We start from the raw sequence: 27,660 nt of genomic DNA, 5'->3' as shown, positions 1-27,660 counted from the left end.
AAAAATTGCAACATCCTTCTATCCTCTAATGTTTCATCCAGCCCTGCTGCCTTGTCAAGCTGACAACTTATTTAATCTGTTCCATATCAATTTTAAATCCTTCTTAGCAACTAAATATCCCATCCTTTACCATGGCTCAAATAACACTTTGCTCTTTGGTAACGGCAAACACTGGTTCAGTAAGGATTCACAATATAAATACAACAGCCAAGCTGTTTTTTGACTGGCCTAGTGCTTTATTTGAGATGGCTTCTAGTCTTTATCAGCATTACCAGCTTAAAACAAACCATGAACTCCAAAGCAGCACAATCGTTCCCTTCAATTGGCATGTCCAACATGAGCTCAACTACCTTTCCATTACTAGGCATGAAAGAAGTGTCTATATGCAAGAATCAGCTTCAGACACTATATAGGTCTGAAGGTGTCAAGCTGCATAAATATAATGGAATCATTAGGTTGACATGGGGTAGGAGCAGAGGTTGGTAATGTTTGAGCTGGAAGTAGATGGAGAACATGGTTCACTCAATGAAAATAGTTCTCACCATGGATAGTTAAATGATCATTATTCTATTCCATTGTTTTAAATTTCTTGCACAGATGAGCACAGGTTTCATGGAAGAAATAAAACAGCACTTGGCAGATATGAAATTTATGAAACAGTTAATTTGCTTTATTTCTGTACAAATGTCAACTACAATTGAACTACTCCTTCAATAAGTCATTAATGTGTAAGCATGCCACTTAAGGAGCTTTGAGTAACATGCATGATTTTTTTCACTGATATAAAATGGAATTGCTCCTTTAGAAAATCTTCAAGACAAACTCAAGTGTTATACTTAAACACTTTGAAACCATTATACAATTTTCTCTTCCTTAAAAATAAATACACTAATTCCTAACACAAATAACATCTCCAAAAAAAGTTCAATTAATTATTAAACTAAATAACCAGAAGCTATCTTGAATACCTCAAACTATTTGCTGATGGTGATTTCAAAGATCAACAACCACTCTTGTCATACTAAGTACCAATTCTGAGGTTCAAGAAGTCAATGTAGATACAAAAGCAAAGAAAAAAATGGTAATTTATTTATGAAGACATCAAGCATCTTTCCAAACCTGAATATGGGTATGTCAAATTACACCAAAAAACTAAAATGAGCCAGTCTGTCATTGATCAGCCTTTCACAACACAATATCCCCAATTTTCACTTTATATACAAATTATCTGGTTAAGTATAAATTTGCAAATATACAAATTAGCTGGCAAGTACAAACAACCTTGAAATTCAACTTTGGAATGTACGTGCGATATTCTGATACAGCGTAGCCATCTGCTGTCATGTAGTTTCACTGGTTCTCAGCTGTGTTCTTCACTTGAGCGGTTTTCAAAAATCAGGAGGCCAAATTAACTTGAAAAATTTTACATTGGGGAATGCTTAGTTTTATTTTAAACAAATTATTGCAAAGTAGGCTGGTTCCATTTACAACTGGGGTAGTTTGTCAACCGGAGTATCAAATTTAAATTCAGCAGGGAAGAGGTCAGCAGCTCGTGGATAGATGAGTCTGTAGGACTGCCTAATTGTGACATCAGCTACCCCAGCAATGTCTCCAATCTCTGGAGGAGGGAAAAAAAAACAAGTATCAGTACGGTTCAGAATTCACTAGAAGTTCAATAAACACAGACAAAAGAACAGGATGATGAGCCATGAAACCCAGGCCCTGGACTTGTGAACATCAGCTGCCAAGAATTTCTACAAAACACTTCCAAATATCAGACACTTAGGAGACTAGTTCAAATGATTTCAAAAAAAGGGAGAAAATAAAACAACTGCATCAGTAAATGCTATATTTAGCTTGGGGCAGAAAATAAGATAATCAGATCCTTGTATTCTCATCATTATCTCACTACAGTAGACAATAGGCCACAATCAAAGTGGAATTCTCACCACTTCATTAAGCAAGCACTAATTTACTGAAGTGATTTAGTGTTTTAAGTAATTCAACATAGAGAAGGCTTCATCCTACTGAATGCATACAGAGAGTGAGTCACTGTTCAATAAGTGGAACTTTTATTTGTATTTAACTTTCCAGTTTACCACTTTGACTTGACCATAAACAGTACAGCCAAATACACTATCAATGTCTCATTAGAACACTGACTAACCTTCCATTAAGTGCTTGCTTTCCACTGCAAGGCAAATACAGTTCCTTCTGAGCCCACATCCAGTGATCATGTCCCTCAAAACGTGAAGTGGTTTCTCTATTTACAGCAATTCTAACATTAACTACTTTTATAAACATTATCAGTCATGTCTGTAGAGCTAAATGATTCCGGTCTCCTCAGTGTCTGTGCAGTTGTGAATTAATCTTACATTCAACACTTTGTTTTAACCTTTGAACCTAAATATCTACATCAACCTCCCAGACTCCTACATACCTGCATAGTTATCTAACTTCTATACCATAAATAAACACAGCAAGCATTAATGCATATAGAAGCATGCACCATTAATGTAGTGTATACCACTTACAAGATGCACTTCTTCAACTCACCAAGGCTCCTTCAACAGCACCTTCAAAACCAACAACCCCTACCATCTCAGAGGACAAGCCAGCAAATACAAAGGAACACCACACCCTGCAAGCTGATTTGGAAATATACTCCCATTCCTTCACTGTCACTGATCACAATTCCAGAACTCCCCTCCTTAACAGCACTGCTGGTCATCCTGCGCAAGATGGATTTCTGTGGTTTGAGGCCATGGCTCACTAGCATCTTGTCAAGTGCAATTAGGGGTTGACAATAAATACTGGGGCAGCAAGTAATGGACATATATTATGAACCAATTACAAAGAATTCTCTCCATTCCTAAGAACAGTGATTATCAACAGAGTCATGCCAGTCCAAGTACTTTTAAACAACCTGCTTAGACGGGTTATGAAACACCTCTGCATCATAAGACCACTAATCATGCCTGTATATTTATGCAGCTTGGTCAAGCAGACCAACATAAATCTAGCTTTCTTTCCTAAACAATTATTTTCTGCAGCTCAATATTTGGCTAGACAGTTTATATAAAATGTATATCTGTATAAGTTTTTTTATATAAAAGTCCAAATCAAGATGATTCTTTGGAGCAGCACAAATACCTTTCTGTGTTCTTTTGTCAGCTGAAGCTTGTGATGCCATATAAATAGCTGCTGCAGCTACTGAAATAGGGCTTCTACCAGGTACCAAATCCAGTTCCACAGCTTTCCTCGCAATGTGCGTTGCAGCCATTTGCACTTGTTTAGGCAATCCCAAGTTTGAACAGAACCTGGACATAAAATCTCCTGTAGTAATTAGATCCACACTGGTCTCCAGAGCTTTCAGAATCAACTTGAAGCAACGGCCTATTTCCTTCTTTGGAATCCTGGACACTGCACATATTTCTAATAGAGGAGGAAAAAACATTAGGATTGAAACATGTATGGACCAACTGAAAGCATAGACACTTAACTCCAGAGATTCAGGCTGGATAAGAGTGGTAAATGATTCTCTAGATGCAAGTTCAGGTTACTTCAATTAACCAGAACTGTCCTAACACCTGGATGACGCTGTCATCAGTTCATCCACTCTACTTAAACTTAGCTACTGGCAACAAACCAAGAGGATATTATGGCACAGATAGCTTCACACATTTATAATAAGCCACACTTTTTTTTTAAAAATACATTTTGACAAACAACATTAAATAACAAAACAGTGTTACTGCATGACAGCAGTGTAATGTATCCCTCCAGAATACAATGTATGTTAAATTGACAAGTATAATCATAAGTGCTCCAATTCAAAGTCACTGAAAGATCAAATCATAACAAAAACCTACTTGTTAGGTTGCCAGTTAACTCAGCCAACACTACACAATTTTCCATTGAATTGGGAAGGCTGAAGATATCTGCCAGAGTCAGACTAACAACATTGAATTCCTCTTTGATTTTTTTATTATTTGGATCTATGATTTTAAACAAGTTTCACACCCAACACTGGAATTCAGATTTCCATTCCATCTCCTCTCCCAACCACCATGATACATGCTTAGAGAGTAACTGATAATCAGTGCAGTTAACAAGCAATGTTAAAAACCTTAATAAAGTACCATTTCCAATCTTAAAGAGACAGTATTCCAAGATATGGCCATATTTGACAAACAATTTTGTTATATCACTTAGTTAAAACATAAAAATTCTGAATAAAGAAATCTCAGCGTTGTTCTAATTTGGAATGAACTTTACCTCCCAACCTTGAGGTAAGCCTGTGTTATGGAATGGAAAATTTTCTTTTAACACTTACACTGACAAAGTAAACATAAAATTAAAGACAATATGGAATTAAGTGTTGAGGAACGCTCTCTTATGCACTATTCAAATACCATTTAGATAAATTCCACTGAACACCATTGCAAAACTGCCAGCAAGTTCTAAATGAAGGAACATTTTGTTTTGTAGACACATACCTACTGAGGACTGGATTGAGGTGGCTCAAAATGATTTCACTTAGGGCCCTTACAGAGAACAGACTCCTATCCCATCTTTCTGGATTTAAATCCAGGTCCTAGAGGTGAAAGAACAATGTTAACTCAGACCACCACCCACATCCCTTCAGTCTTGGCCAGGTGTAAGAAAAAAAAATGGACAAGGTAGGTCAATAAAAAAAAAATCTACCAATTTGTTCTTGCTGCCCAGCCTTGCATAACTAATGAATGATCACTATGTACCTCAAGGAGAGGTCACAAACTGTACTCAATAGCATATCCTGCTGGTTCAAGAGTCTTTTGGTTTGCAGGGAAAACAGACTATGTGCCTTTCCTCATGACAAACCTTAAACTATTAGAGTGAAAGACTCAAATATTGCAAGTAAAGTAATTTCTCACATCATTTTCAGCCTTGGCTCAGTGCCAATATTCTTACTAATGTGCTATACTGTTGGAACAGCCGTCTTTCAAATTGGCTGTCAAAATGAAATTCAATCTTCTATCTCAGACGAATGCAAAATATGCCTTAACGCCATTCAAACATGAAGATCTATGATCATGAACAACAATTGCACTGCCACAACAGGTTCTTTCTTCAAATGCCTCACAGCAATTAATGAGGATTACATTGTATGCAGGTTGGCTGCTGTGTTTTCTATATTAGTACGGTGATTATATTGCACTTCACTCTGAAATACCAAGGAGGTGAAAGACACTGTCAAAATGCAGATTATTCTTTGTGAAAAAAAAATTAACTGTTTAAAGTCTGGTTGAAGATTTGTAGCTCGGGTGTCCGTTGTTGTGGTTCTGTTCGCCGAGCTGGAAGTTTTTGCTGCAAACGTTTCGTTCCCTGGCTAGGGAACATCATCAGTGCTATTGGAGCCTCCTGTGAAGCACTGCTTTGATATTTCTTCCGGTATTTATAGTAGTTTGCTCTTGCCGCTTCCGGATGTCAGTTTCAGCTGTAGTAGTTTGTATATGGGGTCCAGGTCGATGTGTCTGTTGATGGATCTTCTTGCCGTTTCTGGGTGTCAGTTTCAGCTGTAGTGGTTTGTATATGGGATCCAGGTCTATGTGTCTGTTAATGGAGTTTGTGGATGAATGCCATACCTCTAGGAATTCCCTGGCTGTTCTCTGTCTGGCTTGTCCTATGATGGTAGTGTTTTCCCAGTCAAATGCATGTTCCTGGTTGTCTGAATGTATGGCTACTAGGGATAGCTGGTCGTGTCATTTTGTGGCTAGCTGATGTTCATGGATGCGGATTGTTAGCTGTCTTCCTGTTTGTCCTATATAGTGTTTTGTGCAGTCCTTGCATGGTATTTTGTAAACTATGTTAGTTTGGCTCGTGCTGGCTATTGGGTCCTTTGTTCTAGTGAGTTGTTGTCTGAGTGTGGAAGTTGGCTTGTGTGTGAAGGAGGCTCCAATAGCACTGATGATGTTCCCTAGCCAGGGAACGAAACGTTTGCAGCAAAAACTTCCAGCTCGGCGAACAGAACCACAACAACACTTATTAACTGTCACAGGTTAGTACCATTTTAAATAGTTTTTTAGACGTAGCATGACAGCCCAATGTTGCATTTAATGCTCATCCTCCGTTCATCTGAAAATTATATTACTAGGCTTTCCTGAACAATCTCAATTCTGCTAATGATAATATCCTGCAATGTTGCTGGGCAATGAACTCCAGGATTAATTACCTAGCTATAATGGAGAAATTCTGACAAGTTGTCAGGATTGTGTACAACTTGAAAGGTGGTAAGATTTGGCCATGTTACTGCCTTTCTTAAATGCTCAAAGGGGAAGTGTTATCCAATAAACTTAGTTGCAGCATATTCTGGTTAAAGTATGAATTGCTGGCAAAGTATTGCTGCAAACGAGAAAATTATTGATAAAATCACCAAAACTGCTTCACCCCAAAATACTTTAAAAAATTCTTTCATGAGATGTGGGTTCCATTGTAAGGCCAACAATTGTTCGACAAACCTGGAGACCCCTAAACTGAATGTGTTGTTCAGCCACTTGAAAACACAGTTAAAAAGCAACCACATTATTGTGGATTTAGTATCACATCTAGGCCAAACCAGGTAAGACAACAGAATTCCTTCCTTAAAAGTATGTTAATGAACCATACAGGTTTTGACAACTGATGATCAGTTTCTGGTCACCGTAACCAAAACTAGCTTTAAGTTCCAGATTTATCCAGTGAATTTAAATTCCATTAACTACCATGAACCCATGCACAGGCTTAATTTCTTAATTACTTATTCAGTCACACCACCATACCACATCTCACGCTGTTGAATAGCTGAATTGCTAAACACATGAACCAGTGTGATCAGCTGCACCATTCCAGACCCGTGCATTACATCAGAGTCTTGGCTTGAACCCTGTAGATGGTTAAGAGATTTTGCAGGATAAGGAGCAATACTTTCACAACCAGAGTTGATGTGGTTCAGCCAGTTGAGTTGCTAGTCAGAAAAGAATGAATAGGTTCTCTCTAGTTAGAGATCATTACTAGACACTTACAACTTTAAAATCTGTCATTTGTCACACCAAGTTAAATGTTATCCTTGTCCTGCTATAAGCAAATGTGGGCTTCTTTACGAATGGAGTTGTGAATGAATCTGAACACAGGAATCATGAACACCCCCACTCGTGACCTTATGATAGAGGGAAAAACATTAATAAACAGGTGAATTTGCTAGTTTGAAAACCATTCATTGATAGGTTTCAGCTTCTAGCAATCACAAATACCTTCTTTTTTGATAGGTATCGCTCCAATCACTGGAGTTTCCCCATTCACTGCCATAATCAGATAATTGCTACCTTGATGTTGAGCACAGTCATACTCTCACCCTGCCTATCATTCAGCTTGTGTCCATGGCTAGGTCAAAGTTTCTAATTAAAACTAGTAACACCAACTTCAGTTATCAACAGTCACAGCAATAATTACTAATGGCCTGAATAAAAAACCTTGTTGACAATAAAATTAATTTTAGTTAAGGTTCAGTTGAAAACAGTGCTATAAGATTTGGTATTAATTGTAGGCCCTCTTACCTTTGAATGTTCGTGGTACACCTTCTTGTCTACAGGCAATGTACAAACAGGCAGAAGCAATGGCATCATTACTCCTTCCCTTTAGGCTTTTTTGTTCATACACTTGTTTAAATAAGTTATTTGTTCGATCCTAGTAAGTGAAATGAAAGACACGATTTGATTAAATTCGGACTAATTACAAGCTTTATGCTTCCATTACCGACTTAATGAAAAAACACTATGATAAATCAAATATAACATGAACTTACAACAATATTTCTGGGGAGATTTATCCTGTCAGACATATTACTGATTTCCTTGAATGCATTCATCATTGCTCGATCAGAACTACTCATAGTCCGACGATTTTGATATTTTGCATTTCCAAATTCATCAAAACTTGCTGATCCAGTACCCTGTAAAGAAATACAAAGCAAATAATGTTGACAGAAACAAATATGCTATGTACAGCAATTACAAGCTACAGCACTTTCTTTTTAAAAAAAACTAAACCCACTACATAAACCATAAACAAAATATGAAATATTGATCTAAAATCTACTAAAAATGAACTTTACATCAATTTCCATACTTCATTTCTAAAGCACCGTCACGAAAGGCCATTACTCATATCAAAAGGTAAACTTGTTAGTTTTTACTTTCATGTATTAATATATATTCCATTACCTGCTCATTGCTCTTAACTACCAAATTTCCTTTCCTACATTTTAAAACCTGTTGATTCAGGAATATCCTGGATCACTGTTCAAACAAAGGAGAGTCTGGACTGTAACAATCCATGTATTAGTTGCCAAAATAAAAATAGCAAGCAACACTCATTAATTTTCATTGGACCACAACCTCTATGGGTATTATTTAGAAACTGGTCAACCTACATCAGCCAATCCTTATTGTATATCTTTTCTGTACACAAAGATAAACATTTTTAAAAATGTAGGAAGTCATTCCCCCAACATTCTAAGTGATTTATAATATCAGCACAATTCCATCCAGTTTGTTTAGCTTTCATTTATTTTTCAACCACCCTAATCAAGTTAGTTTTCATAGTCTCCTCCAACACCTCTTATCATAGAGGAGTGCTGTCACACAAATTTTGCAAGATCTAAGTTGTGGCAGTCTTTAACACAAGTTTGGACAAATGAAGTAAATGGACAAATACATAGATGCAGTACAATGTGGATAAATACTAGGTCATCCACTTAGGTAGCAAAAACAGCCAGTACAGGAGCAAGGGTGCCTTGCTACAGCTGTACAGGGCATTGCTAGGACCACACTTACAGTAATCTATACAGCTAGCAGAGGAAGAATGTTCTTGCTATTGAACGAGTGCAAAAAGGGTTTACGAGATAGATTCCTTGGATGGCAAGACTGATGCACAGAGGTGAATGCTCGCGAGAAGCTGTACTGGTTAGGACTGAGTTTACAAAAATGAGGGGAGAATCACATACAAATCTTTGTGAATTATAACACGTTTAGACAAAATAGACACAGGAAGGATGTTCTTGATGACCAGAATCCCAGTTTCAGGATAGGGGCAGGCCCTTTAGGACAGATGACAAAGCATTTCTTCACCTACAGAGCGGTGGCTTGTGGAACTGTCACAAAACTATTGAGGCAAAAACTTTGAAGACTTTCAAGAAAGTTCTTAGGACTAAAAGGATCAAAAGATATGGGGAAAAAATAGGAACAGGGAACCAAGTCGGATGATCAACCACAATCATATTGAATGGTGAAGCAGGATCAAAGAGTTGAATGGCCTATTTCTACTCGGAGATTCTGTGTTGCTAATGTAAAATAACAACAAAACTAAGAGGAGACGGCCATATGGATTCCTAGAAAAATAAAATCACTGGACTTGAAACAGAAGTTTTAATAAAAGGATTTGGTGAGCAACCTGGTAGCAGCCACCACTTCAAACCAGTTAAGTTAAACCATTTTAAGTCAGACAAAGACAACTAAAGCCTATCAAATTAAAGAATGGACCCTATACATTCAGAAAAGTGAGCTTAGAAAAGATAAGTCCCAAGGAATCTTATATTTCTTTAAATAAAAAACTACTTGATTAGCTATCTTGTAACACGAGCTGTTGTTCAATAGAGGAATTGTTTTCTTATGCAACTGTTTTTAGTTTTGTACACCTGGTCTTTTGCTTAAGCCACACTTCTACCTTTCCAATCATAGTCGACAAATCACCGCCGTTTAGGAGTGGATTCTGGGCATCACCAACTCTAGATGGATCTTTTGTTGCTTTGTCATTGCTAAATGTCCGCCACTCTGAGCCGACATCTATAACTCTATCACCTGTAAAAAGAGATGGGCATGATGACAAATAGGGAAATATAACTTTAAAATTACATGAAATAAAACAAACTGTACCATTCTAAGAGTCATACTGACAAACTATACAAATTATTTACTCCTTTCCTGAACATACATTGTAACAGCTTTAATTGAAGCCCTTATTAAAATTATCTAGTGTTAGAGATGAACCTGTGGTTGAGATAGCCTACTTTATTCTAAATACTACCTTTCTTAGAGCCAAAGTTAGAGCAGTTTTCAGATAAATTTAAACTGGAGCAGGAATACGCCATATAGGCTCTCAACAGTACAGTGTCATTCTACAAGATTGTAGTTGATGTTCTACTTCTGTTCCACTTTACTCAGAGTCCAACCAAAGCTGGATTAGAACAAAATAATAATTGAGTCAAGTCATGTAAGAGCAATTCTGCTCCCACTTTCAAGTCATAAATTCTATTTTTACTTTCACTGAACTTCTGCACTTCTGACGGATACAGGGGTGAGGGTATCAGGAGGAGATTATGCAAGTATAAATCGCAGCATAAGAATTGATACTTAAAATATGAAAGTGAGGAAAACAGGTTTTATTTCAAGCAAGAAAGTAATAATGAACAGCAAGCAATCATGAGCTTTAGCTTTTTATCATGTGCAGTCTGTGCATTTTATAAATTTACCTTCACTTTTGATACGAAGAATCAATTCAGACAGTCGCCATATCATAATTTTTACAACTTGATAAATGAATGCATAAACAAAGGTACTTCAAGGGATTTGTAATTTAATCTACTACTTTGTTAGGACTGACTCCCATTCCTCCTAAGGAGTACATATCCAAAATGGAGACATTCACACAAGGAAACCATCCATTATTTGTTGTACCTATTAATTTGTTAATAGCATCTCAATTGTTCAGCTTACTTTGGTAAAGTAGCTGTACCAAGCCAAATCTGATGTAGGCCAAATTGTAGATCACTTACTAATATTACACACAGGTGGGAAACTGGATTAGATTGAACAATTCTGATGTAGGGCTGAGTACTAGCACAGACATGGGTAAAATATCTCATTCAGTGCCAGGATATCAATGCCTCTACAAAAATAGTATAGATTGTGTCAGAATCACACCAAGGAAAATCCAAATCATTTTTGATCTCTCCTGCCAGTGAGAAAAATGTTCCTTGTAATTTGCTATCCAGTCATGAGGCGGCAAGAAACTCAGACAAACAACTTGAACAGAAGAGATACAACTAAAGGGGAAACATGACAACAAGTACAGTTGGCCAATTACATTCACACAAGTGTAACCAAATGTATGCAGGGGAGAATTTACAAATTACGAATCACAGTAACCAGTTAATTATGCAAGAACTGAATTCCAATGTAATTATTTGGATTTATCCCACTGCAAACAAAATCTTAAATTCTTTAATGTGGCAGGGCCATCACAGGCAGGCCAGCATTTGTTCTCCAACATCATAGTCATTAATGCCTTCAACGGCTTTCCCTCTACCCACCTGGTATTTTCAAAATCAACTTGAGATAAAAAGCAAGCCAAGATTTTTGTAGTGCTAGTATAACACATTTATTTGGAACACTTCCAAAAAACTGATGGTTTTAGATTCAGGATAAACAAAATCAAAAAAACAACAAGGGAAAAGATTTTTTAAAATGTAAATAAAACAAGAGTTTTGACTAAAACATGCTTGAAAAAAATCAAACCAAACACAGCAAAAAGCAACCACTGAAAATATAGCATAACTGAAAGCTATTCATTTAGCAATCAGACATAGGATGCAAGTGAAAGGCAGGAGGCTTGTGGGAATTTAAGAAAACCCTTTTCACCCAGAGGGAGGGGTAGTTGTAGGCAGAAAACCTTGCAAATTTTAAACATTTATTGAACAAGCAACCAAACTATCACAACTTTCAAGGCTATGGGTCTGGTGGGTGGTAATATATTTTTGGCAGTACATAGAACATAGAACCAAAGGGCTCTGCCTAATGATTCTAGGACGTCTACAAGCACTGAACATACAATTTTTAAAAAACAGTCCTATAATGAAGTGCTCTCACCATCTTGCACTCTTATGCAATTTGTTTTCTTTTAACTATCAGTTTTTATTGCCCATCCCTCACTGCCCTTGAACTGAGCTGCTTGCCAGGGCTCTTTTAGGGGGCAGTGAAAGTCAATTACATTTCTGTGGGTTGAAGACACATGTAGGTAAGGTCAGCAGATTTATTTCACTATTTATGTCAATAGTTACATGGTTGCTACTAGAATTTTCTTATAGTGAAATTTCACAAGCTGGCACTGCGAGATTCAAACTCTTATCCCAGGAGCGCAGACCAGGTCTCTGGATTATTAGTTCACTGAAATTACTACTGTGCTACCATCTACCCATCAATGCACTGCCAAAAAGCTAGTATTTAAACCTTTTAATTTGAAGCTGTAAAATTGACATGTTTGTCTATATTGATAAACAACTACAAAAGATATGAACAGCCTAAAATTATAAAATACGCCTAAATCAAATTGTCTGATTATTCTTTGCAACTAATATAGTAATTATCACCACCCATTAAACAGAGTGGCTCAGTAGGTAGCATTGCTGCCTCACAGCGCCAGGAACCAAGGTTCAATTCTTCCCTCAGGTGTCTGTCTGTGTGGAGTTTGCACGCTTCTCCATGTCTGTCAGTTCCGCCGGGTGCTCCGGACCCCGACCCCCCGACCCCCCCCCCCCCCCCCCCGAGTAATAATGTAGAGTACATCATGTGGGCATACTGGTTACAAAGGCCTAACAACGTCTCTTCTTCCTCAAGCAGCTAAGGAAATTTGACATGACGGCAAATACCCTTGCCAACATTGCCGTGTGCCATCAAGAGCATTCTGTCTGGATGTATCACTACTTTGTATGCCAACTGTACCACTCAAGATCGGAGATGGTTACAGAGAGTAGTGAACTCGGTCCAGACAATCACAAAGGCCAACCTCCCATCTACAGAATCCATCTACCAGGCCCACTGTCAAGGAACAGCCGCCAGCATTCTGAAAGATAAGAGTTAAGGTTGAATGACGATTGGCTCATCTTCGGGTCAAGACAACAGGTTTCCATAGTCTCGTTCAGTCACAAACAATGGCTGGAGAGAGGTGGAGTCAGTGGTTTGGTAATATAGTTTGCGGTGAGAGCTGAAGCCAGTTGCTTCAGTTCTGCCAAACTTTTAGTTAAAAAAATCTCTGCAGGGTAATCAAGTGAAGAGATGACAATAAGGCAGAACTGAGTGCTGTCAGTTTACATGTGGAATCTGATGTTGGGTGTTTGCATGAAGTTACTGATAAATGAGAAATAAGAATAAATATAATCAGGAAGGGTGCGGGTAACAGCACAGAAGAGAAGAAATGGCAATTAATTTACCTTGAAAGGAGGGGAATGATATTCATTCTACCAAGACTGTGCAAATAGTCAATATTGAAAGAAAACAGTAGCTCGTGTGTGATATTAAATTTGCTAGACTTGCACTGCACACATGTTTAGATTTATACTTGTGTAAAACAGCAAGCTGTATGTGCAAAAAGTCTTATTGACCTTAAAACTTTTAGATCAATTTCTCAAACGAAGCATGAGCAGTGTATAAAAATTGTGACAAAGAAACACCAGGTATGTCGAGGAAATAACATCCTTCTAAAATTTGGTAAACAAATACATGTTTGGACCACTAGCAGTGATAATTCCTAGATAATTCTAAGACTAAACAGTTCAGGGCAGGAACTTGGCTGCTGGTCAACAAATGATGTGTAGTTTAGACACCACACATCCTAGTCTGCAAGTATAAATAGCAACATACCAGGGCGATTGACAATGAACAACTCAACAGTGCATGAAAAAAAAACTGATTGTTACCTTAGAGAAGTTCTTATTTTCATCAAACAGCCTCAATTTCAAATAGCAATCAATGCAGTGTGATACAAAACAGAAACGAACACATACATACAGATAAGTTTTATGTAATACACAGATGAATGTAAGTAACAGAAATATTCCTGTATTTACCTACTACCAGTCCACATTCAGGGCAGATCATATCACCAGCACGGTAATCTTCCACCAATATGGCATCTGGATGGTTTGGACATTGTACTCTGGGCAATGGATCCCCACTAAAACAAAGAAAAAAAATCCAAGACTTAAGAACTGAAATAATTACCTACCTTTAGATTTTAGGTTAGATTCCCTACAGTGTGGAAACAGGCCCTTCAGCCCAACAAGTCCACACCAACATCCATGACTGATGCACCTAACATACACATCCCTGAACACAATAGGCAAGTTAGCATGACCAGTTCACCTTACTGGCATATCACTGGGACTGTGGAAGGAAACAGGAGCACCAGGAGGAACCCCACGCAGACATGGGGAGAATGTGCAAACTCCACACATAGTCACCCAAAGCTGGAATCGAACCCAGGTCCCTAGCACTAGGAGGCAGCAGTGGTAACTACTGAGCTCACTCAGGCCCAAGCTTACTGCCCTCTTCTAGTATCACAAAGCCGTTGATTTTATCTCAAACATTTCCCAAGAACCCAATGGATCCCTGCATACTTCCAAATCTAAGCTCTAAGTTGTCAATGATCCACATTCCAATGACAGTCATGCCTTTATTTGCCTAGCCCAAATCCAATTCTAATATTCCCTGCCTTAACCTCTCCTCTAAGAAGTTGCTTTAAACATACCTCAGAGGAAAGTATTAGTCCCTTAGTGTGTTTGATAATGCTCCTGGAAATCACTGACAGGTTTAACCATGTTAAAGGCACTACATAAATACAAAGATCTGCATTGTAATAATATTGAATAATAAAACATGCTAATGAGCCATCATAAAAATGTTATGAGTTTTCAGAAGACAAGACAAAGTTTAAGAGGTACATCTAAAATGGCAAGGGGACTGGACAAAACTGCTCCTTTAATGCCCAACAGTTTCAAAAATGAAAAACATTCCTGAACAATTCACTTTGCTAATCCACGGTTTGTCACATTTGTTTGGCTTGCAGGTGCTTTGCTACAATTATATTCTCATGTTGTATATTTTTAAATCAATGCCAATGTCAAAATCCTGGCTTGTTGAAAACACAAATTTTACTTTAATTTTTAAAATAACTAAATCTAATGATTAAATCTGATTTAGAAAACAAAAGCACACACTTTTACCCTCAGTCATGTAAATAGCATACCCAATGATTGTCAAAATATGCTTTGATCATACAAAGATACAACCACTTAAAATGGATACGGTTTATCAGTAACATTTTCACCTCATTTGATGACACTTCCAATACAGTACACCATACCTCTTCAGAGCTAACTGAATCCTTTATCAGTACTGTGATCACTACTCCTCATCAAGCCCCCCTCTGTCATCCGAATAACCAAGAATGTGTCCTCCTTTTCCATTCACTTTGAAGTAACAGTCAACTCAAATGGGCCTAAGATCATGCTTCAGAAACCACCCCATCTGAATGAAAAGCCCCAAGTTATTTTGATTTTTATGACTCTGATCTTTACATGTCTGGAATTAATATCATGGCCTTTTTGTGCTTTGTTTCCTGCAAGGAAAGGTGGATGCATAATTTGAGAAGTGGTCATTCAAGAAAATCATGAGTCTTGGTTTCAACCTTCTGCCTTGTATTCGACTGTGTTCTAACTTTGCAATTCAACAATTAATGATGAACATCTGGTTTAAGGCCTCTGTATTAATGTTGCTCACTTTGTCATTAATCATTCTAAACAATACATTGTGATCTACACTGACCTTTACCCATTCCTTTATCTGCCCAACTATTTTTTTCTCTCTGGACTCCATCTCCACTTATCATTTACTCCTCCCCTCTTTCAGATTGAAGGTCTGGACCCTCCCACTCTGGGGGGGGTGAGTCTCTTCCGCGATCGGTCAATACATACTCACAATCAATCAGTCTGGTTCTTTAAGACTTCACCCTTTATTTCTTCATGCAGCCGGGCACAGATCATCCAGAAACACAGAAGTTACACACTTGCATGTTCCTCAGAGTCGCTGTGCACATGGCTTAAAACAAAGACATTTTTATACTTTTCTTAAAGTAAGGTATAGGCTAAGATTGTAAAGTACAGACAATTACCAATCAATATACAATATGGCTTAATTTGACAGTTACTTGATGTTTCCTGGGAACTAACTTTGTTTTGCAACACTCAGGCCTTCATTATCTCACTAACCAAGTCATTGCACCTGCATTTGAAGGTCAGTTCGCATGACCAGTAATGTCTTATCTAGTCTAGTTAGTCTGGTTATTTCTATGCTGTAAAGGAAGAATGATCTGTTAATCTCTATTGAAGCAGACTGAGGAAAGTCAATTATGCAGCAATAGCAGAATTAAAAGCCATTTTATGCAGCATTTAGCAGAGTTGCCAATTTGAAGCCTAGAAGCCATTTTGTCATGTTATTTGCATCGAGAAGCCATTTTATTACCACCTAAGTTATTAAGAGTATCTTAAGCGGTTGCTCTTGACAACAACTGGTTACCTCCGTCTGTATTCAGGTTTCAGATCCTCAGGAAATCTGAACCTGAAACTTTAACTCTGCTTTATCGCCACAAATGCTGACAGATCTGCCAAGTTTTATCAGCAATTTCTGTTTTTGTCACTGTTCATGGTGAACAGATTGAATATTTAAGGTGGCAATGGGTGCCATTCACAGAGTGTTGTGTCCTGGATGGTGTTGCAGCTACAGAAAAATGCATAATATTGCATCACACCATTCAATTGTGTCCTGAAGTAAATGGCAAGCCTTTGGGGAAATCAGGATGATAGTTACTTGCCATACTCCTGAACTGCTCTCATATCCATAGTACATATGATACTGCTGAATGCTCATGGGATAGGATTAGATTCTTTGTTGGAGATGGGCAAACTTTTTTTTCCACATAGAATCCCTACAGGTCTTTCAGCCCAACAAATCAACATCGACCCTTCAAAGAGCATCACACCCACACCCAAACCCATTCCCCTACATTTACCCCTGACTACTGCACCTAACCTACACATCCACGAACTGTGGGACAATATAGCATGGCCAATGCATCTAATCTGCACATTTTTGGACTGTGGGAGGAAACTGGGGCAGCCGGAGGAAACCCATGCAGACATGGAGAAAATATGCAAACTCCACACAGACAGTTGCCAGAGGCTGGAATTGAACCCAGGTCCATGGTGCTGAGAGGCAGCAGGGCTAACCACTGAGCCAATGGTCTTTGCTGCACTAGTACAGACTCAGTTCAGTATTGGAGGAGTCACGAATGGATGTGCAGTACCAGTGAAAGTCTCCATTTCAGAACTCAATGGATGGAACTTGTTGCTACTTGCAGGCTTCATTTCTAGTGAATACAAATCATACCAGTACTGCACAGGATGGAATTATCCCAAGAGAAATAGACTAGCTCAACACGTTGGAGATTCAACGCATGACATTTCTGGTTAGTAGGCCTAAAATGAGCCATTATACATTTACTTCTTGTCAACTCAAACCATGTTACAAACATACAAAAACAGAACAGGACAAAGTGGCTCATCAGGATTTACAAACATCACTAATACCAGCCACATCTCCACCCTACATAAATAAATTCAAGCTCTTTTCCAAATTCTGACATCCAATCACCTTACTGTCTTCTTTACATAAGAATTTCCTACAATAATTATTCTTTTAATTGTCAAACCTCACCTAATACAAGATTCAATCTTAAGAGACCAAGATCTAACTGCCTCATTTTCCTGAGACTATCCCTTTTAACAGTACCTAATACTGAATATCTGTTTGAGGAATAGCCACAGGAAACTTCTGAACTACCTTCTTACCTTTCTTGACAGTCATCCATCTGATTAATCCTGCTGTGTAATCACTTCTCTAAATCTACTAATTATCCAAGTGTGTCTCTTGTATTCCTTAAATAACAAAGCCTAAAAAAACAACTTTCAATACCACCTTTACATAAAATAAACTACCTTTCCTTACCCTAAGATCTAATCAACAACTGGAGTGAACAACCCAATGAAAAATAATCAAAAGCAGATAGCTTTCAATCTAAATTTTTAAAAATCTCATTCTAGACTCATCTACACATAGGCCTCTCCAAAAGCTCTATAAACAGCTATTTCAAAAATCCTCCTCCGAGATTTTTTTTAAAATCTCTGACATGGAATATTGCATGCAATTGTGGTCTCCTTCCTATCGGAAAGATGTTGTGAAACCTGAAAGGGTTCAGAAAAGATTCACAAGGATGTTACCAGGTTTGGAGGATTTGAGCTATAGGGAGAGGTTGAATAGGCTCGGACTTTCATCCCTGGAGCGTCGGGGGCCGAGGGGTGACCTTATAAAAAGGTTTTTAAAATCATGAGGGGCATAGGTTGGATAAATAGACAAAGACTCTTCCCTAGGAAAGGGGGGAGTCCAGAACTAGACGGCATTGGTTAGGATGAGGGGAAAGATATAAAAGAGACCTAAGGGGTGGTACATGTGTGGAATGAGCTGCCAGAGGAAGTGGTGGAGGTTAGTACAATTGCAACATTTAAAAAGCATCTGGCTAGGCATATGAATAGGAAGGGTTTGGAAGGATATGGGCCAGGGGTTGGCAGGTGGGACTAGATTGGTTGGGATATCTGGAAGTTGGACCGAAGGGTCTGTTTCCTTGCTGTACATCCCTACGTACACGTTTTTAAAGCATATAACGTTAGGAAAAAAGCTTGAGCCATCCATGTATGGGCTTCTCCAAAGGCTCGGTAAACAACTCCATTTGAAAAGTGTTTTTGTTTCACATTTTTGACTATAAAAGAACCAAAATAAAAAAAACTTTGCTATATTTCAGTAGTATGCTGTAAGAAATCTTGAAGCAAGCTTGCAAAAGTCAGGAGCAGCTGCAAGATCCAAATTACTCTCAGTTTACCTTTTATCCCCCACACAGGCAGGAGATTCTGCAGCAGTGTGAGAATCTAGGATTGTATGTTGCTTTCCTAGTGCCAGGATTAAAGATATCACAATATGTTTGAAGCATATTGTTAAAGGGGAGAGTGAGAAGTTGGAAGTTTTTGTACACATTGGTAGACAGTTAAGAAAAAGATTACGGCTTTACAAAACAGAACCTCAAAAACCTCTGGTTCAGTCCCATTACTAATTCATATGAAGGAAGAAATAAAAAGATAAGGAGATAAATCAATAGCTGAAGAGTTGGTGTGATGTTCAAGGATTCAGGCTCCTGGAACATTGGGATATTCTCTGGGGCAGAAAAGACCTGTTCAAAAAGGGATTTCACCTCAACTGGAAGGGGATTAATATCCTTATGGGGAGGTTTGCTAGCTCTATTAAGGGAAACTGTAAACTATTACAGTTGTGGGGGTGGAGGTGGAGGAATCCTAAGTAGCAGAGTAAATAGAAAGACAGATGAGGATGGTTCTGAATCTGAAAACGAATAGTTAGAGAAGATCTACAAGAGCAAGTCAGAGAATTAAATAACTCTGAAGAATTAAACTGCATTAATTTCAATGCATGCGGTCTTACAAGCAAGACTGATGTATGAGGGCAAATTTGGGAACGTGGGATTGAGTTGCCATAGCTATTACAGAAATTTGGCTAAGGGATGGACAGGTCTGGCAGTTCAATGCTCCAGATTCTGGATTAGTGGTGCTGGAAGAGCACAGCAGTTCAGGCAGCATCCAAAGTGCAGCGAAATCGATGTTTCGGGCAAAAGCCCTTCGTCAGGAATCCTGATGAAGGGCTTTTGCCCGAAACGTTGATTTCGCTGCACTTTGGATGCTGCCTGAACTGCTGTGCTCTTCCAGCACCACTAATCCAGAATCTGGTTTCCAGTATCTGCAGTCATTGTTTTTACCCAGTTCAATGCTTCAGGTTACAGATGCTGCAGGAAGGACAGAAAGGGAGGCAGAAGAGGAGGGGAGTGGCATTTTTGATTGAGGAAATTACTACTGCAACTAAAGATATTTCTGAAAAATCATCCTGTCAAAATATGGGTTGAAGTTAGAAATAGGAAAGGAATGATCGCCTTGATGGGACTGAACTCTAGGCACTCAATAATCAGAGGGAAATTGAGGAACAAGTATGTCAAGAGATCTCAGATATATGTAAGATTAAGGTTTAATAGTAGGCAATTTTAATTTTCAAAATATTGACTGGAACTATCATAATATTAAAGGTGTGGATGGTGAAGAATTTAAATGTGTTCAGAATTTTTTAAATCAGCATGTAAAATGTTCTAGAGAAGGAGAAAAACTTGACCTTCCCTTTGGTAATAAGGCTGAAGTGATAAGTTACTGAAGTGATAGTAGGGGAACACTTTTGGTCTAGTGATCATAATTCTATTGATTTTAAAATAGTTATGATAAAGGATAGGCCTTCCATAAAAGTTAAAGTTTTTAATTGGAGTAAGTCAAATTTTAATGCTCGGAGACAAGATATTTCAAAAGTTGGTTGGAGTACATTGGAGTACAAGTAAAAGGGACAACTGGCAACTGAGGCTTTCAAAAGTGTGATAACAGGACTTCAGTGCGATGTTCCTGTTAGAGTAAAAGTAAGGCCGGTAGGATTTGGGAACAATACTGGGTTCAAATGAACCTCGCAAACAGGAAAAGAGAGTCTTAAGGAGGAGATCAGAAAGGCTAAGAGGGGATAGGAGATAGCCTTGGCAGTTAAGGTCAAGGATAATCCAAAGAGATTCCAAGAGTACATTAAGAGCAAAAGAGCAGCGACAGAGAGAATAGGACCCTTAAAGAGCAAAGAGGTCATCTTTGTGCTGAACTTCAGGAAATGGGAAAGGCAATATATTTTGCATCAGTTTTTACTGTGGAGAAAGGAATGGAGGCTAGAGAACTCAGGGAAATTAATCCTGATGCTTTGAAAATAATTTACATTACAGAAGAGCCCCGAAAAGCAGAGGTCGTAGAAAATATGCAGATAGATAAGTCTCAAACACAAGCAGGAAACCCCCTTGCAGATACAAATCCAGTGCTGGTCATAGGAGGCAGAAGATCAACTCTGGTACTGTCTGGAATTGGCTGATTGGGCCACATTCAAACAGTCTGCAGGTGCCTTGCACAAGTACATCACCACCCTCACAGCCTTTATAAGCAAGTGTGTGGAGGACTGCATACAAAGGAAGTCAATCTGGGTGTTCCCCAATAGGAATCCATGGATGGATCAGGACATACAGAACATGCTAAAAACCAGGCATGAGGCCTTCAGATCAGGAGACCCACTCAAATATAAGGAATCCAAGTCTGACCTTCGCAGGGCCATTAAGACAGCCAAGAACTAATACCGATCCAAACCAGAGACCCAGACAGACACCAGACGACTATGGCAAGGACTGAATGACACCACAGGTTCTAAAAAGAGACAGCGCAAGATAGCAATGACACATCCCTCCCAGATCGTCTCAATGCTCTCTATGCTCACTTTGAGCAGAGGTAATACCTATTCTGACAGGTCTTGACAAACCTATCTCAACAGTTACTGAATCAGAGGTCAGATCAGTTTGCCTTCGTGTGAATTCAAGAAAAGCAATGGGACCACAGTTACCAGGCCGTGAACTCAAGTCATGCACAGCTCAACTGACAGAGGTCTTCTCTGACATCTTCAACCTCTCTCTGCATCAGGCTACTGCCTCTGCCTGTTTCAAAAGGGCCATCACCATGCTTAGAAAGGCTCAATGCAGCATGTCTTAATGACGACCACCCAGTGACCCTAACTTCAGTGGTCGTGAAGTGCTTTGAAAACGCTGGTCATGACATTAATCAACCCCAGCCTCCCCACTACTCTTGACCCACTCCAATTTGCCTATCGGACCAACAGATCCATATCAGATGCCATATCACTCACCCTTCACTCCTCCCTAGAACATCTTGACACCAAGAACAGCTACCTAAGAATCCTACTCATTGAAGGCTGAACTGTAGTCAACACTATCTTCGAGACTGATTACTAACAAGCAAAACTAATATCATTTACAAAATACCGTGCAAGGACTGTAAAAAACACTACATTGGACAAACAGGCAGAAAACTAGCCACCAGGATACATGAACACCAACTAGCCACAAAAACAGATGACCCCCTCTCACTAGTATCCTCACATATGGATGAGGAAGGACACCACTTTGGGACAACACATCCATCCTAGAACAGCCAAACAAAGACACATACGAGAATTCCTAGAAGCATGGCATTCCAACCAGAACTCTGTCAACAAACATCTCGTTACACCCCATCTATCACCCACTGTGAAAAAGGGGCATGAAGTGACTTCACCACAGGTAATGACATGAACTCAAAGAAACCCAAACATAAATAGAAAGCAGGAATTTTCAGCATTGCTTCACCTGAGGCCCAGTGAAGATGTTACCTAGTAGGGTAATGAACGTTCCAGCCTCAGCAAGCAAACTTATATCCAAAACCTCAACCTGGGCTATAAATCTTCTCAAAACTCACTGATTACTAAACTCAGTGATGGATGCAGATTTGCACACTGAGCTTTAAGGTTAATTTTCAGACACTTCATCACCATACTGGGTAACATCTTCAGTGAGTCTCCAAATGAAGCACTGGTGGCGTAGCCTGCTTTCTATTTATATGTTGGAGCTTCCTAGGGTTGATGATATCATTTCCTGTGATGACATTATTTCCTATGATGATGTCATTTCCTGTTCTTTTTCTCATGGAGTGAGAAATGAGATCCAAGTCAATGTGTTTGTTGATAGAGTTCCAGTTGGAATGTCATGCTTCTGGGAATTCTCATGCGTGTCTATTTGGCTTGTCCTGGGATGGATATACCGTCTAGTTGAAGTGGTGTCCTTCCTTATTCGTATGCAAAGATACTAATGAGAGCGGGTCATGTTGTTTGTTGACTAGTCGATGTTCATGTATTCTGGTGGCTAGTTTTCTGCCTATTTATCCATAGGAAATGATGTCGTCAGAGGAAATGACATCAACACCCTAGGAAACTCAAAAACAAAGAGAAAGCAGGCTACACCACCAGTACTTCATTCGGAGGCTCACTGAAGATATTACCTAGTATAGTAATGAAATGTCTGAAAACAAATCTTTCAGCTCAGCGAGCAAACCTACATCCAAAACCTCAACCTGAGCTACAAATCTTCTCAAAGCTCGTACACTTAGTGATCTCTGACTAAGCCCCACTCTGCAACTGGATCCTCAGTTTCCTGATCCACAGGCCACAGTAAAGATTGGGGACAATATTTCATCCTCACTAACACAACACTGGAGCCTCACAGGGGGGCATTCTCAGCCTGCTACTGTACTCACTGTATACCCATGATTGCGTTGCCAAATACCAGACTAATGCCATTTATAAGTTCACTGATGACACCACCATAGTCTCAACCTAGGTCTCAATGCCAGCAAAACCAAGGAACTCATTATTGACTTTCAGCAGGATGTTACTCAGGTCCTCCTACAAATTAACAGCACAGAGGTGGAACAAATGGACAGTATCAAGCTCCTGGGAATGGTCAGCCACAACAAGCTTTCTTGTACTCTTCATATGGACACACTAGTTACAAAGGCCCAATTGAAGAAATCTGGAATAACTGGAATTACCCTTGCCAGCTTTTATAGATGTGCCATCGAGAGCGCTCTGTCTGGATGGATCACTACTTGGTGTAGCAACTGTTCAATTCAAGATCAGAGATGGTTACAGAGAGTGGTGAAGTCGGCCAGGACAATCACAAAGGCCAACCTCCCATCTATAGAATCCATCTATCAGGGTCGCTGTAAAGTAAAGGCTGCCAGCATGCTCAAACATCCATCCCACCGTGGTAATGTTTTCCTACCTCAGGGAGGTTGTACAATAAGGGAGAAGGCACAGAAACGTGAACACACGCACAGCCGGTTTCAAAACAGTTTCTACCTTACTGTTGTTAGAATAGTGAATGGACTCATATACTTAACATTTGACTCTGTCTGTGCTTTTGTTTTTACTGTCATTTACTTATTGTTTACCTATCTATGCTACTTAACTCTGATCTGCCTGTACTGCTCACAAGACAAAGCTTTTCACTGTGCCTCTGTACACGTGACAATAAATTCAATTCAAATCACAAAGACCTAATCTAGTGTATCAAAGGATGTTGTGGGAAGTTAGGGAGGAAATTGTAGACCACCTTGCAGAAATATTTGGTCCATTTTTAACCACAGGTGAGGTGCCAGATGGCTAACGTTTTGTCCTTGTTCAAGAAGGGACATAAGGAAAGCTTCAGAACTACAGATCTGAGAGTCTATCTTCAGTGCTGGGTAAATTGAAGTTACTTCTAAACCACAGTACTTATACATATTCGAAGAGGCAAGGAATGATCAGGGATACTCAATGGTTTTGAGTAATGGAAATTGTCTCACAAACTTGGTTACTTCCTCAAAAAACTCAATCAAGAAGATTGGTAAGGGCAGAGCAGTCAACATTGTTTATTTGGATTTTTGTAAAGCCTGTGACAAGGTTCCGCATGGTAGACTAATTAGTGAAGTTAAATCACATGAGATTCAGGGTGCGCTTTCTAATTGGAAACAAATCAGGTTTAATGGCAAGAGACAGTGGCAGAAGGTTGTTTTTCAGACTGATGTTCCACAGGGATCAGTGCTGGATCCATTTCTGTTTGCCATTTTCACAAATTATTTAGATGAGAATGTAGAAGGCATGGTTAGCCAGTTTGTGGATGACACCAAAACTGACGATCCAATGGACAGTGAAGGAGGTTATCTCAGCTCAAAAGAGATCTTGATCAATTGGTTCAAATGGGCTGAGGAGTAGTGGATGGAGTTTAATTTGGATAAATGTGAGGTATCACAATTTGATAAAACAAACAAGGGCAGGACTTATACAATTAGAAGTAAGGCCATGGGCAGTGTTGTAGAACAGAGACTAGGGTTCAGGTACATAATTCTATAAAGAGTGCATCACATGTTGACAAGGTAGTTAAGAATGCATTTAGCATGCTTGTCTTCATTGCTCAGACCTATAAGCTGTCATATTGAGATCATACAGAACGTTGATGAAGCCTCTAGTTATGCTCACCATAGGAAGGAAGTTAATCTGGAGGGGTTCAGAAAAAAAATTACCAGGATTTTGCATGGAATGGAACGTTTGAGTTATAAGGAAAAAGTGAGGACTGCAGATGCTGGAGATCAGAGCTGAAAATGTGTTGCTAGAAAAGCACAGCAGGTCAGGCAGCATCCAAAGAGCAGGAGAATCAACGTTTCTCCTGCTCTTTGGATGCTGCCTGACCTGCTGTGCTTTTCGAGCAACACATTTTCAGCTCACGTTTGAGTTATAAAGAGGGGCTGGGACTATATTCAATGGAGCATAGGAGACTGGCCTTGTAAACATTGATAAGGCCATGAGGTATAGATAAAGGTGAATAGCAAGTATGGATGCCATACCAAATACGAACATCTATACGCACCTCTCAAGAGCTCAGCTTTTGACTATGTCTGTTAAGATCACAAAAATAGTGCAAGACATTAACCTGATTCAAAAACTTGCTGCCATCAATTTAATTGATACAAAAGCTTTACTGAAGCTTTTGAAAGATGGAAATATGAATCCATATGGGAATAGAGCAGACAGATCTTGTAAAAACTACTGGAATACTTGCAGCCCATTTACAATGTGAAGGACATGGTGCAAAATCACAAACTACTTCAATACATTACATTCACATGAAAAATGCATTAATAAAAGTGACAATAGATATACTGTAATATCAGACCGCAAATCCTCCCTGCATAGCTTTCAGATCAACCTTGTCAGCTACTTGTTGTTATTGCACCTAGTGCCAAATCACCTGAGATTTATTTTTAATAGCTATTTATTAAATTGCGAGCATCACTAGCAATGTCAGCATTTACAGATCATCTACTAGACTTCATAAGGTGTAGCTGAGCCAACACACTGCAGTCCCTACAGTTGTGGGACACCCACAATCCTGTTAGGCATGAATTTCCAGGATTTTGATACAGCAAACAAGAAGTGACAGGTTAAATTTGGGGATTGGAGATAGAAAGAAAGTCAGAGGTGGAAAGAGAATGAAGGGGATCCCATAGGAGACAAGAGGGAGGTGCGGGGCCCAAAGGGGATGAGGGGGCGGGGGGAGAAGAGAGGAGAGGAAGGGGGGGGGGGGAAAGAGGGGGAGAAGGGGAAAAGGCGGTCGTGAGGGAGGGGTAGGAATTAGGCCAGGAGGGGTAAGTGAAAGGGGGTATGTATCGGGTCACGACCGAACAGGCTCCGCCACCGCCATGTCCAGCTCCCTGCGCACGCGCGCCGCGAGGGGAAGTTGGTCCTGAAAGACAAGAGCCCGCGCGACTCCCTCAAACAGCCGCGCGCCCAACGGTCACAGGAGCCTGCGCCTCACCCTCCCCCTCCCCCACAACAACAACAACAACAACACCATCATCCCGCCGCAAGTGCAAGCTCTCCCGGGCACTTCATTATCCGTGTCTCCCCCTCGACGGCGATCGCCCCCTATTCAGTCAGGTCGACGTGACTTATACCGATGTCAACTTGACCTCACGTTCCCCGGTAAGATAACAACCAGGCAACGCTATCAATCTTTATGATAAATAAGAGCAGAATCGAGCCACCGCTTACCGACTACCAGACGCCATCTTGACGGAGGAGGGGGGGGGGGGGGTCAGAATCTGCAGTCAGTGAGGCCTCCTTTTATAAACACGCAGCGTCACATGACACGTCAGTCACCGAGACGGCGCGCCGGATGTACCAAGAGTCCCTGGTGGTGGTTGGCGAAACGAGAGGCAGGAGAATGGTTGTCGATACCGCCTACATACCCATCCCACAATCTCCATGACAGTATAAGGGCGATTTGGACTCAGCCGTGAGTTCGCTTGTTCAAGTTTATCGGTCTCGTTGCATCAGTCCCACCCTTAAAACACAACGGTATCCTCGATATCATTTTAAGGGAAAAAAAGGGCACTTTTAGATAGCTGTCAATCACGATGGCTGTCGACATCTCATGATGCCGTACATGATAGTGTGGCACTTTTCAAAGTAAACCAGCCATGTATAAGACGTGGAAGCATAAATTAGGCCATTCAGCCCATCGAGTCTGCTCGGCCATTCAATCATGGCTGATACTCTCAATTCCATTCTGCCTGTAACCTTTGATCCTCAAGAACCTATCCATCTCAGTCTTAAATATACTCAATAGCCTTTTGTGGCAATGAATTCCATAGATTCACCACTCCCCTAGCTGAAGAATGTTCTCCTCACCTCAGTTCTAAAAGGTCTTCCTTTTACTCTAAGGCCATGCCCTTGGGTGCTAGTGTCTCCCACCAATGAAAACATATTCCCAACATTTACTGTGCCAAGGCCGTTCAGTATTCTGTATGTTTCAAACAGTCTCTTCCCCCCCCCACCATCCTTCTAAACTTCAACTAACTGATCTAACCAACAACTATAGCTTGGGCTCAGTTCCTGTACCAGCTGAGGTTGCCGTAAAGGTCTCTCTTTCTTAACCTCTCCCCTTGCCCTGGGTCATGGTGACCCTCAGGATAAACCACCATCAGTCACCTCTTTCTAATGAGAGCGCATACCTATGGTTCAATTGGTGACTTTAATGAGTGGCACAGTGGTTAGCACTGCTGCCTCACAGTGCTAGGAACCCAGGTTCAATTCTAGGCTCAAGTGACTGTCTATGTGGAGTGTACACATTCTCCACTTGTCTGCATGG

General features: G+C 39.8%; 1 protein-coding gene across 1 annotated transcript; it reads right to left on the bottom strand.

Annotated features, from left to right (window-relative positions):
- Positions 1 to 677: 677 nt before the first annotated feature.
- gtf2b (general transcription factor IIB) lies at positions 678 to 26,587 on the bottom strand. Its single transcript, XM_060829978.1, has 7 exons — positions 26,562 to 26,587; positions 13,919 to 14,025; positions 9,742 to 9,875; positions 7,823 to 7,969; positions 7,575 to 7,704; positions 3,154 to 3,435; positions 678 to 1,618 (listed from the first exon to the last, which is right to left on the bottom strand). Exons 1-7 carry the CDS (start codon positions 26,576 to 26,578, stop codon positions 1,485 to 1,487), a joined length of 951 nt encoding a protein of 316 aa, XP_060685961.1. The 5' UTR covers positions 26,579 to 26,587; the 3' UTR covers positions 678 to 1,484.
- Between the last annotated feature and the right edge of the window lie 1,073 nt (positions 26,588 to 27,660).

Source organism: Hemiscyllium ocellatum, chromosome 9 (assembly GCF_020745735.1).
Source record: "Hemiscyllium ocellatum isolate sHemOce1 chromosome 9, sHemOce1.pat.X.cur, whole genome shotgun sequence".
NCBI lineage: Eukaryota > Metazoa > Chordata > Chondrichthyes > Orectolobiformes > Hemiscylliidae > Hemiscyllium > Hemiscyllium ocellatum.
The sequence above is the reverse complement of the archived record's forward strand: the minus strand, read 5'-3'. Positions and strand labels throughout refer to the sequence as shown.

Coding starts and splice junctions, on each gene's coding strand:
- gtf2b (XM_060829978.1), bottom strand. Junction 7,970..9,741: donor TGTCGACTATGATTGGAAAG/GTAGAAGTGTGG, acceptor ATTTCTTTACAG/GGTACTGGATCAGCAAGTTT. Junction 7,705..7,822: donor ATCTCCCCAGAAATATTGTT/GTAAGTTCATGT, acceptor TTCACTTACTAG/GATCGAACAAATAACTTATT.